The sequence below is a fragment of the Dendrobates tinctorius genome, unplaced genomic scaffold, assembly GCF_039654945.1.
Source record: "Dendrobates tinctorius isolate UK_male_01 unplaced genomic scaffold, ASM3965494v1 ptg000307l, whole genome shotgun sequence".
NCBI lineage: Eukaryota > Metazoa > Chordata > Amphibia > Anura > Dendrobatidae > Dendrobates > Dendrobates tinctorius.
Window position 1 is genome coordinate 1,993,986 of NW_027361974.1, and position 13,221 is coordinate 2,007,206.

The window sequence follows — 13,221 nt, forward strand, 5'->3', positions numbered from 1 at the left end:
CTTGTACATAGGAGCAGTATTATAGTAGTTATAGTCTTGTACATAGGGGCAGTATTATAGTAGTTATACTCTTGTACATAGGAGCAGTATTATAGTAGTTATATTCTTGTACATAGGGGCAGTATTATAGTAGTTATATTCTTGTACATAGGGGCAGTATTATAGTAGTTATATTCTTGTACATAGGAGCAGTATTATAGTAGTTATATTCTTGTACATAGGGGGGCAGTATTATAGTAGTTATATTCTTGTACATAGGAGCAGTATTATAGTAGTTATAGTCTTGTACATAGGGGCAGTATTATAGTAGTTATATTCTTGTACATAGGGGCAGTATTATAGTAGTTATATTCTTGTACATAGGAGCAGTATTATAGTAGTTATAGTCTTGTACATAGGGGCAGTATTATAGTAGTTATATTCTTGTACATTGGGGCAGTATTATAGTAGTTATATTCCTGTACATAGGAGCAGTATTATAGTAGTTACATTCTTGTACATAGGAGCAATATTATAGTAGTTATATTCTTGTACATAGGGGCAGTATTATAGTAGTTATATTCTTGTACATAGGAGCAGTATTATAGTAGTTATATTCTTGTACATAGGAGCAGTATTATAGTAGTTATATTCTTGTACATAGGGGCAGTATTATAGTAGTTGTATTCTTGTACATAGGAGCAGTATTATAGTAGTTATAGTCTTGTACATTGGGGCAGTATTATAGTAGTTATATTCTTGTACATAGGAGCAGTATTATAGTAGTTATATTCTTGTACATAGGAGCAGTATTATAGTAGTTATATTCTTGTACATTGGGGCAGTATTATAGTAGTTATATTCTTGTACATAGGAGCAGTATTATAGTAGTTATATTCTTGTACATAGGAGCAGTATTATAGTAGTTATATTCTTGTACATAGGGGCAGTATTATAGTAGTTATATTCTTGTACATTGGGGCAGTATTATAGTAGTTGTATTCTTGTACATAGGAGCAGTATTATAGTAGTTATAGTCTTGTACATTGGGGCAGTATTATAGTAGTTATATTCCTGTACATAGGAGCAGTATTATAGTAGTTACATTCTTGTACATAGGAGCAATATTATAGTAGTTATATTCTTGTACATAGGGGCAGTATTATAGTAGTTATATTCTTGTACATAGGAGCAGTATTATAGTAGTTATAGTCTTGTACATTGGGGCAGTATTATAGTAGTTATATTCCTGTACATAGGAGCAGTATTATAGTAGTTATAGTCTTGTACATTGGGGCAGTATTATAGTAGTTATATTCCTGTACATAGGAGCAGTATTATAGTAGTTATAGTCTTGTACATTGGGGCAGTATTATAGTAGATATATTCTTGTACATAGGAGCAGTATTATAGTAGTTACATTCTTGTACATAGGAGCAATATTATAGTAGTTATATTCTTGTACATTGGGGCAGTATTATAGTAGTTATATTCTTGTACATAGGAGCAGTATTATAGTAGTTATATTTTTGTACATAGGAGCAGTATTATAGTAGTTATATTCTTGTACATAGGGGCAGTATTATAGTAGTTGTATTCTTGTACATAGGAGCAGTATTATAGTAGTTATAGTCTTGTACATTGGGGCAGTATTATAGTAGTTATATTCCTGTACATAGGAGCAGTATTATAGTAGTTACATTCTTGTACATAGGAGCAATATTATAGTAGTTATATTCTTGTACATAGGGGCAGTATTATAGTAGTTATATTCTTGTACATAGGGGCAGTATTATTGTACTTATAGTCTTGTACATAGGGGCAGTATTATATTAAGTGTATTCCTCTACAGTATATACAGTACATGGCATATTTTGTAATTTACAAAATGTAACTTGTATAATATGCGATATTGTCATAATCCATCATCTGCTGTTCTTCTCTAGTTAATGCACTTGGATGGGTAGATTCCACCTTTCCGTTTACAGGTAAGACACTTATTTGTTTTTAGCTTGTTCCCCATGCTTTGATATCGAGGATAGGCGTGCAGACCAGACTCTGGGAATAGCAAGACGAGACAGAAATCCTGTCGTTTTTTTCCTGGTATTTTCCACATTTTTCATTTATGAATCCAAGTATATATGTCATCTGTGATATTAGCTTTGTTTTCAGTTACCTGTGTTTCTGTTGACCCGAGCTCTAGAGAGTTTAGGTATGGCATGTGCTAGGACTTGTAGTTCTACAACACTAGAGGCCATGATCATGGGTACTTGAGCTTTGTTGAATTTTTTGGCTACGTCCATGTGGGACTGATCCATAGAATCATAGAATCGTAGAGTTGGAAGGGACCTCCTGGGCCATCTGGTCCAACCCCCTGCTCAAAGCAGGATTCGCTAAATCATCCCAGACAGATGTCTGTCCAGCCTCTGTTTCCTGGGATATTCCTCTGCAGCGGAATATCTGCCGGTTACTGTACTGCAGCGGATTTTCCATATGCATATCCCAGCGGGAAATCAGCAGCTTATCAGTCCCATGTGAATGTACCCTTATGCTGCAAGAGGCGACTGCAATTGCTGCAGTGATTAAGAAAGTCCTAAAGCATTGAAGAATGGAAAATAGGAGTAGTTGGCCAAGGAATCTGACCATCTTGCCCCAGTTTCCATCCATGCACTAGATTATATACCTCGATACTCTTTATTTTGTGTCTCGGTGCAGAATGTGAGCTTGTGTCTTTGTATCTCAGCAGCTGCATGCAGCGGAGAACTGGAGCAGCATACGGAACGGAGAGGCGTCATTTACAGTCCCGCGTGGCCCCTGAACTACCCCCCTACCATGAACTGCAGCTGGTTTATTCAAGGAGACCACGGAGACGTCATAACAATTAGGTGACTCGCTATCGGCAGGCGCTTCCATCGCAAATGTATCTCCGCTTTTTTGCATATATTATAATTAAATCTCATTTTTGCACACTTCCCCGACTTATATCCCACGACGTGTCCATAGCCCACCAGGCACCTGGGAATGTTAAAAAGTTGTCAGACAATCCGGCAGCCACGAAATATGGACGCATCGGGGTCCCGAGTATCCATTCTGTTATCACTAGTTCATTGCGATACATTTATGATCCTAAATTTCTGACTCGCCTAAAATACATTTTTACTGTTTTGTTTTTTTTAAATATTTTCACAGTTTTAAGAATTTTGATATTCAGGATTCTCACAAGTGCACTATTGACTGGTTACTGATCGGTCCGTCTTCGAAAAGGGAAGGATATAAAGTCTGCGGATCTATTATCCCCCCGGCCTTCGTTTCATTGCGGGATCATGTGTGGATGTTCTTTCATTCCGATCCCTTCAGTTCCGGGCAGTCTCAGGGATTCCGGCTGTCGTACATAAGAGGTAAATGCAGGGGGAATGTCTTTATGTCATAATCTGGGGAAATAGAACGGTTTTGACAAGAAAGTGTTCCTTTAATAGAGGATTTCCTAGACTAGATACAACTGTAGCAAATCCTCAACTGTGAGACAGTAGCGGTAGTGGCCATACCAGGGTACTGCAGTTCACATTCACTTCAACAGCAGCTGAGCTGCAGTACCCAAGAGCGGCCATTACTTGGTATCCGGAATTGTACACTGTGAACTTTTGGTGGCTACCACTTGCGATCACCCCATGATCTGATTTTAATGGCGTATCAAGTCATCCCTGAGAGCCCCATCAATATGAGATCATTGGTGATCACACTCCAGGCACCCCCAGTAATCAGGTGCTGCCGTTAGCACTTCATCTTGTTTAGCAGGCACAGCACCGCTCATTTTGCAGTGGCTGCGCCTGGTATTGCAGCTCAGTCCTATTGCAATACCCATCCCAGCCACTACAAAACATGCGGTGCTGTGCCATGTGAATCAAAAGGGTGGAATGCTGCGGACCCCCAGTGATATTCAAAATTGTTACAGGTAACAGCGCCAGGTAGGAATATGAAGCCAAGACTCTGGTCAAAAAATGAGACTGAACCCCAAAACTTGATTATTTCTTTTTTTATCTCTAATTTTATAAACTATTGCATTTTTTTCTTTGAATACAGGGATAATTGCTTTCTTTTTTTTTTTTTTTTTTTACTTCTTTGCATTCCCATTTCCTTTCCGCGTGAGGTCGGTCTCTTGTGTATGCCTAGACAACGCGCTTCTGTCCATTTCATATTCCATTACCGTCTCCATCTTCAGCGCCCCGATCCACACGTCTCCTCTCCTTCCGCATCTCTCACATTTCCCGTTAATATCAATCTGGCAGAGGAGCGGTGGTGTTGTAAATCACAGGACGTAACTGCCTGAAAATCTCTTTAAGTGAAGTGGAATTTGATAGAAATCATCTCTCGAGCCGCGAAGATTAAGCAAAGTACTCTGAGCAATTGTCATTACAGTGGTAACTACAGCGCCGCGGTTCAGCTAATGGGATTGCCTCACGCTAAACGCTTTTTCCAATTTCTCCACTGTTGTTACCTTCGCCCTCCTGAGCCAGGAGAGGACAAAGGTGCGACAGTCGGCTGAGGAGGACGAAGGTGCGACAGTCGGCTGAGGAGGACGAAGGTGCGACAGTTGACTGAGGAGGACACAACACCTCAGAAAGAAAGAGAGTGTATGGACTATGTTATCCTCTGTCTGCTGGATTGTTGGACTCTCATTTCCCAGGGCTTTTAATCCTGTTACTGAACTGCATTCGGCTTCTGGACTATCTTATCCTTTGTGTGGTGGATTGTATATGGACCTTCCTTATTTTTGCCTAAATAAAGGTCTTGGAGTTGTTCACTCTTCGCTTACTCTGTTGACTGTGTGATACCGGAGGACACCGTGACAATATCGTAACAATATGTTCTTTTTATTGCTTTACTGTCCAGGGAGGAGAGTATAATCATTAGCTGTATATGGCAGTATTAGAGAGGGATTTATTTCCTTTAATAAGTTGGTTTATTTGTATCACATTCACTTTATATTGATTAATAGAATATTTCTTTTTTTTTTTCCCAAAAAGGAAAAATGGGTCTAACGTCGTGTCCGACCGATGAATTTCTCTGCGGGAATGGGAAGTGTATCCCGAATTCTTGGCGGTGCAACTCCGTAGATGAATGTGGAGATAATTCGGATGAACAGAACTGTACAAACCCTTCCACCGAGACACGGACCAGCCTGTGTCCTGCGGGAACTTTCCCCTGCAGCTCGGCTCACTCCACGCAATGCATGTCTAACGAATTGAGGTGCAACTCGGTAAAAGACTGCATGTCTGGCGCCGATGAAGAGAATTGTCCCGAACTCACCTGTGGTGGAAAACTCAGCAACTTCTATGGCTCTTTTGCTTCACCAGACTTTTTCCGCCCAGATCACAGCCGGTCGGATCTTCGTTGCGTTTGGTACGTGGACACCCAAGACAATCGCCACGTCATTCTTCAGATTGACATGCTGCTGGGCTACAGCGATTACGTGAAAGTGTATGAAGGGATCGGCGAGAGGAGCGATAGACTATTGCAAACCCTCTCCTTCCGCAACAACCGCCACACGGTCAGCGCCGAGTCTGCCAATGGCCAGCTCACCCTGACATACCACGTGCGTCCGAAGAGCATGGGCCACGGTTTTAACGCCACATACCAAGTTAAAGGCTACTGCTTGCCATGGGAGCAGCCCTGTGGAATTGATGATATCTGTTACTCGGAGCGGCAGACTTGTGACGGTTGGTGGCACTGCCCCAACGGCAAAGATGAAGAAAACTGTAAACCCTGTCAAAGCAACGAGTATCCTTGCGAGGGAGGAAGTGGCTTGTGCTACACTTACCTCGACCGCTGCAATAACCAGAAAAACTGCCCAGATGGCTCTGATGAAAAAAACTGCTTCACGTGCCAACCGGGGAATTTTCACTGTGGGACCAACTTGTGTATTTTCGAAACGTGGCGCTGTGACGGCCAAGAAGATTGCCAGGATGGAAGCGATGAACAGAACTGCCTGGTGATTGTGCCTAGAAAGGTCATTACCGCTGCTCTGATTGGCAGCTTGGTGTGCGGTCTGCTCTTGGTCATCGCTTTGGGCTGTGCCTTCAAGCTATATTCCCTTAGAAGCCGGGAGTATAGGTGAGACTATGCACCCCTCCTTCATGGGGTGGAGATTTCATTTGCTTAGGAGTAGAGATGAGCAAATTTTTCAATATTTGGTTCGGATTACCATCGCCAGCGAATATTGTATTTGCAATATTTGCTGAACGCCATTGGAGCCAATGGAAGTAGAAATGAGTGAACCTGTTCGGAAACGATCGTCAAACATAAATTCGGCACGAATTGGGTACCAATATGGCACGAATATGGCAAAATCGGATTCGACCTTTTTCCGAACATATTCGCTCATCTGTACCTAGCAGTTGAATTGCAAATTTGTCTTGAGTTCCCCATTAATATGAGCCATCTGCTACTTGTCATAGTTTAAGCAGTATTATGCAAAGGCGGAGTGTTGGGGGTGCTAAAGGGCCAATGATTTTGGGGGCACCCAGAGCATTGCTCATGACTCAATATAGACTTCATCACTACCAAGAGCTGCTGTTACGTTTTAACACTTTATCTATCCCTAACTAGTGTTAAAGATAGGTTTAGGTAAATGGTTAGCGCTAGGATTCAGCTTAAGAATAGGTATAGGGTTAAGGTTAGTGTTAGAGATAGACATACAGATAGGGTTTAGGATATGGCTAGTGATATGAGCGTGCATGTCTATGGGGTGCAAGGTATGGTGAATGGTGTTCGGCCATCACTGCACAAGTGGCAATGTCATAACCGGTGATGAAAGGGACTCAGGGAAAGCTAATGGTTCACAAGTTTGAGGGCGCAAAATACTCGCCTTAGCCTAGGCGATGGCAACCCATGCAATGCCACAGGTTGTATGAGCTTCAAGAAAGAAAATTATTATAGCTGCCTTCCTCCAGAAATGGCGCCACCCTAGTCTGTTCATGGTATTAGGCTATGTGCACACATTGCAGATTCAGCTGCAGGTTTTTCCGCGCGGATCCGCAGGTAAAGTGACCTGCGGTTTTCCTGCGGTTTAGCCCTGCGGTTTCACACCTCTACTATGTTAAAGGTGTGAAACCGCCCAAACAATTGACATGCTGCGGTTTGTAAACCACGCGGAAAAAAACGCAGCGTGAGCACAGCGGTTTTTAAAAGCCATAGGGTTACATGGTACTGTACCATGTCAGCGGAACTGCTACGTTTCCGCAGGGCCAAAACCGCTGCGGAAACGCAGCAGAATCCGCAACGTGTGCACATAGCCTTATAGTTTGGTTGCATTCAAATGAATGGGCTGAGCTGCAATAACCTGCAGGGCCAAGGAGCAAGAGTGGCGCTAATACTGGAAGAAATCAGCAATTAGAATTGGGCTGAGCTGCACTGTCGGCCTACGGACATGAGAGGCGCTGTTTCTGGAACAAGGCGATAACTTTTATTCTAATCTTATTCAAACGTAATAATTTTACGAGCAGAATCAATAATTAGCAATAGCATCACATATAAATTTTTTCTTTAATTCACACTTGTTTCATTTTTTTTTTCTCCTCCAGGGCATTTGAAACACAAATGACCCGCTTAGAGGCGGAGTTTGTGAGACGTGAGGCTCCTCCTTCTTACGGGCAGCTCATTGCACAGGGGCTCATTCCTCCCGTTGAAGATTTTCCAGCTGTCAGCGACTCTCAAGTAAAGACCCTTCCGTGCTTTATTAAACCGTATTCCTTCTGCAGCACAGTATTTCAGCTGAGGAGTCTGTCGATTTCATAGAAAGATGGTAATAGACATGATATCAAGATCTGCAAAAAAAAATGTTTTTTTCCCAAAATCATAGTCACCCGTCTTATATTTTTGGGGTTATCTTGGCTATGCTCCCCAAAAAATGCTGAAGAAGAAAGGGTCATGCCTGTTGGCGTTCATCCTTTGTGCCCACAGGCAATAAGCAGCGTCCAGAGGTTTCTGGCACCAGCTTATTTCCCTCCCCACTAAAAACACATGCACACTCTGCCGATATGAGCGTGCATGTCTATGGGGTGCAAGGTATGGTGAATGGTGTTCGGCCATCACTGCACAAGAGGCAATGTCCTAACCGGTGAGAGATTACAGACAGATAGAAGTAGGAGCCGAGTCTTTTAGCAGCAGAGTATTACAGGAGACACAATGATCTGTTCAGTTATTCGCTCTATATTTCTTTTTTTTCCAGGTGTCCATGCTACAAAACATCCGTACGGCAATGCGACGACAGATGAGGCGACATTCTTCAAGAAGGGCTTCCTCCAGGAGACGTCTGGGAAGACTTTGGAACAGATTATTCCATCGTCCCCGAGCGAGGGGGCAAATTCCCCTACTGACCTCATCACTCCTTTCTCAGCCTCGGTTCGGGGAGACAGACCCCGGTAGAGGTGAAGACACCTGGCCGAGCCCTATGACCCCTCCGGAAACTTTAAACACAGAAACGCAAACTTCTAGCCAAGAAGGAGACAGTTCTGATTCTACGGACCACCAGGTGCATCCGGAACGGGGGTCTGCGGAGCAGTTTCCTCTAAACGTCCTACCGCAGACTCGCTCTGACTCTCGAGCAGAGACCGAGACAGAAATGTCAGACTCTGCAGACCCTTGCCAGGGGTATTTCAATCCAGCCATAAGGGAAGACCCAGGGGTGAGACTCGGAGAGACGTCTTCGGCTGAACTCTTGGACGCTTTTTATTTAAGGACCCATAGCCATAAACCTATCAAGGACCCATTACGATTGCCTTTGAAAAACTGCGGCCACTCAGACAGCTCAGCGAATGTCCAATTTCAGGGGACCGAGCAGCCGCGGAGCTGTGCTTCTTCTTGCCTTGTCGAGCCTTTGGGGGTCCATGACCATTATGAACACACAGTGTCGGTGCCAACGCTGCCCCCGACCTCCCACCCCCTGTCGGAGAGCAGCACTAGTGACGATGAATCTTTATTAATTTGCTAATTACATGGCTTCCTACCAGTGGTTTAGGAGGTATGTTTTTTTTTGTTTTTTTTTAAAGCCCATATTTCAACAAGAACCATATATTTTTATATCGTACCAAGTTCATACGAGGGCGGTATTATCCAGCCTATGACTATATAGATATTGCAAAACTAAACTACAACTCCCAGCAGGTAAACAATAGCTCTAGACTCACACTTTTGGGGCCAGTGCCTATGTGGATGGTATATGATGGCATATAACGTGATCGTGTTCTCAGAAAATGACCTTAAATCAGTGTTTTGGGGTTTTTTGTATGTTTTTAAACACGCTATATTAAAGATGTTGCAAATGTTCACACCGGTTACTTGGGTTATTTTAGACTCCTATTTCCTGACGAGTTTTCAGCATCCTCATTATCATCACAGGCGGGATTAGAGTGATTGATAACACAAGCTGCACCAATCACAATGGGTGATGTCACAGCTCACCTCTTCCCGCTCGATTTACAATGACCCTTGCACGCGCACATTAGATGCTTCAATACGAAAAAATGGGGTCAGTTTATTGCTGCTAATGTGCATGTGAATTTCCTGAAAGAACAGAAATGGGAGAATAACCTCAGTGACTGTTGTGAAAATTGCAACAAATATTTTTTATTAAATACAGATTGTGGCAAGAAAAAAAATGGTTTAACACCAGGGTGTCTTTTTCAGGCAGATTCCACCTAAAAAAAGTGCCGCCAAACCGCCACGAAAATTGAACGTACACATGCACAGCCATGTAAAAAACGCTCGTTCTTCAGTCTTTCGCTACTTCCTTTAATCACTTCATGGTGCGGAACATGTTCACTCTTCGAGGGGGCGCAAAAATGACCAAAATACAGCCAATACATAAGAAGAAAAAAACGCCGTCCTTTTCCTGAAGCGACCTAGAGAAACCCCACGGGTCTGCTGGCGGAAATAAGACGTCGTGTGCACAAACCCTTAAACAGTAGGTCATTTTCTGATGATACCTCAATGGATGAATGATGGTGGCTTCAGCGTTCACGTTTTTCTTGTAAGTCATGCTGGACGAAAAATGTAAAAAAATATGCTAATTTACTGATTAAAAGAGGAGATGGTTTTGTTGCGGAACCAGTCAATGACTCGATCGTCCACAGGGACAACGGCCGCCATATTTTACTATGTTGTAAGGGCTAAAGTGCAGATATGGAACCACAAGCGCCAGGCAGCAGAAGTGGAGGTCAGATCCTAGATTTAGAAGGGCTCCTGCAGGATCTAATATATAAGGCAGGAAAGACACCCCCCCCCCCCCTCCAAAAAAAAAAAAAGTTTGACTTTCTTTCCATTGTTCCAACAATTATTTTCTATAACTTTTTCTTCTTCTTTTGCATTATGTTTTCTACATAATCATGGCCAGTACCTAAGCCTAGGATGGAAATTGGTGTATGCAAGTTGTGTGTCTGTATCTTTGCCTAACTTATTAACTAATTTTTGCTTTTTGGATGCTTTAAATCATATTTATTTATTTACCCCAATACATGAAGTCTTGTTTTTTTTTCTATATAATGCTAATTTATTCTTTTTTTTTTTTTTTTTTATAATTTTTTTTCTATCAAGTGATTATTGAAAATGGAGGCATATTTTGGACGGCGTCTGTTAAATTCTATCGCCCACAGATGTCATCCGATTGCAGTCCGATATTTTCCGCAAACCCATAGACTTGCATTGCCGATGACCCCTGAGCCACCGGTTAGGGAACATCACTTATTACATGTCCATGTTCTGGAAGCTGATGTCTTCTTGGCATCTCTGCCTCTCTGATCCACATACAAGGCACTTTACGATAAATCTAACGATTTTTCTACTGTGAGGACGTCCACCGTACGCTCGTGACAATGTGTTTCCCACCATGTGTCCGTCATTGCATAGATTCCATTGTTGGGTCCCGTTCCCCCCTGTATATGTTCGGACAGCCGTCATTCATTCCTGCCATGAGCACTCTGGTTTAATTTCGAACCTTGGGCTTAAAGGGGTTGACCAGTGCTTTGACCTGTCAAAGGTCTGCCATATATCTCAGCCGCCGCTGTCGAAGACTAATAGTCTAGATGTCAAACGCTGGCATGTTAGGTAATGCGCCACACATGTTCTTCATATAATGGCACTGTTGCTGGAAAAGAAAATTAAATTAATATTTTTTTATCAGAAAATGACCTATTATTTAAATCAGGTTTTTATGTTAAATATATTTTTTGAATTTTTATAATGCTTTTTCATTACAGTCAACAACTATTTGAAATAAAATATAGAAACTCTGCAATATTCACCTTCAACACTGGACCTTATACGAAGATTTTTAGCAATCTCATTATCCTCACAGACAGGGTTATAGTGAAATGTAACCTCTCTATGCACAGTAGATAACACATGATCCTTCAACAATGGGTCAAAGCTCACCTCCTCCTCCTGTACAATGACTCAAAACACCTCTATATACAGTAGATAACACAGGATCCACAATAGGTGATGTCACAGCTCACCTCCTCCTGTACAATGGCTGATAACACCTCTATATACAGTAGGTAACACAGGATCCACTATTAACAATAGGTGAGGTCACAGCTCACCTCCTCCTCCTCCTGTACAATGACTGATAACACTTCTATATACAGTAGGTAACACAGGATCCACTATTAAAAATAGGTGAGGTCACAGCTCACCTCCTCCTGTACAATGACTGATAACACTTCTATATACAGTAGATAATACAGGATCCTCCATTCACTATAGATGAGGTCACAGCTCACCTCCTCCTCCTCCTGTACAATGACTGATAACACTTCTATATACAGTAGATAACACAGGGTCCACCATTCAAAATAGGTTTTATATCAGGCCTAGTGGTCAGTGTGAAAATTGCAAAATTTAGTGATAGCGAAAAAAAAACCCTACATTATCCATTTTTTTTTTTTTTTTTAAATATATTAACATCAAATCCTGATTACAACAATAAGCCACGTGTTGATGATTCATTCCCTTTAATCTCAGAAACATGGATTTTTGTGAGTACTCACCGTAAAATCCTTTTCTCCGAGACGCTCATTGGGGGACACAGAGACTGTGGGTGTGTGCTTCTGCCGTCTGGAGGCTGACACTAAGTATACAAAAAAAGAGTTAGCTCCTCCTCCGCCGCATACACCCTCGCCCCCAGACCGGGCGTAACTCATTTTAGTGCATAAGCAGTAGGAGAACGCGCCTTAAACTCAGGCAAGAAATTATACGTCTGAAAAAGGGACCACCCTGATCCTTACATAAGGATTTGTATAATTCAAAATAAACAGATGCCAACTGGCTAATAGGGTGGGTGCTGTGTCCCCCAATGAGCGTCTCGGAGAAAAGGATTTTACGGTGAGTACTCACAAAAATCCATGTTTCTCCTTCGTCTCATTGGGGGACACAGAGACTGTGGGACGTTCTAAAGCAGTCCCTGGGCGGGATCTTAGCTCACCCAATCCATGCTATTTTGCGCCCCTGATTAGAGGTGCGCAACTGCTGCCTGGAGAATCTTTCTTCCCAGGCTTGCATCCGAGGATGCCTGGGTATGTACGTTATAATGTTTGACAAACGTATGCAAACTGGACCAGGTAGCTGCTTTGCACACCTGTTCCGCTGAAGCCTGGTATCGCAGTGCCCATGAGGCACCCACTGCTCGAGCCGAGTGTGCCTTGATCCCTGCCGGAACCGGCGTGCCACTGATTTGATATGATTCTTGGACTGTCAGACGAACCCATCTGGCCAAAGTCGCTCTGGACGCAGCGAGTCCCTTCCGCCGCCCTTCTGGAATCACGAATAGAGAGTCTGTCTGGCGGAATGGCGCTGTCCTTGTCACATACCTCCTAAGGGCTCTTACCAGATCCAGGGTGTGCAATGCCTTTTCTACCCTATGCACCGGTGCCGGGCAAAACGAGGGTAAGACAATGTCTTCGTTGATATGGAATGCAGAGACAACCTTCGGCAAGAAGGGGGGAGCTGGCCTTAAAACTACTTTATCCTTATAAAAAGTCAGGAACGGCGGTTTACAAGATAAAGCCGCCAGCTCCGAAACCCGCCTAATAGATGTTATCGCTACCAGAAAAACGACCTTCCTGGACAGGTAAGGTAAGGAGACTTCTTGTAACGGTTCGAAGGGAGGCTCCTGAAGGGCCCTGAGCACTAAGTTCAGGTCCCATGATTCCATCGGTGCCTTATAGGGGGGTACTAAATGTGCGACCC

General features: G+C 42.9%; 1 protein-coding gene across 7 annotated transcripts in view; it reads left to right on the forward strand.

The window, feature by feature from the left end:
- LRP3 (LDL receptor related protein 3) overlaps positions 1-10,073 on the forward strand; it is a 39,563-nt gene extending 29,490 nt beyond the window's left edge. For 4 of the 7 annotated variants that reach the window (XM_073560861.1, XM_073560864.1, XM_073560863.1 and 1 more), the window contains exons 2-7: positions 1,926-1,967; positions 2,723-2,864; positions 3,169-3,377; positions 5,004-6,090; positions 7,560-7,692; positions 8,207-10,073. In XM_073560861.1, the coding sequence (XP_073416962.1) occupies positions 1,926-1,967; positions 2,723-2,864; positions 3,169-3,377; positions 5,004-6,090; positions 7,560-7,692; positions 8,207-8,968 (2,375 nt within the window). In that variant the 3' untranslated portion in view covers positions 8,969-10,073. The remainder of the gene's footprint in view (positions 1-1,925; positions 1,968-2,722; positions 2,865-3,168; positions 3,378-5,003; positions 6,091-7,559; positions 7,693-8,206) is intronic. The other 3 variants (XM_073560862.1, XM_073560868.1, XM_073560867.1) reach the window with 1 other exon arrangement.
- Positions 10,074-13,221: the final 3,148 nt, after the last annotated feature.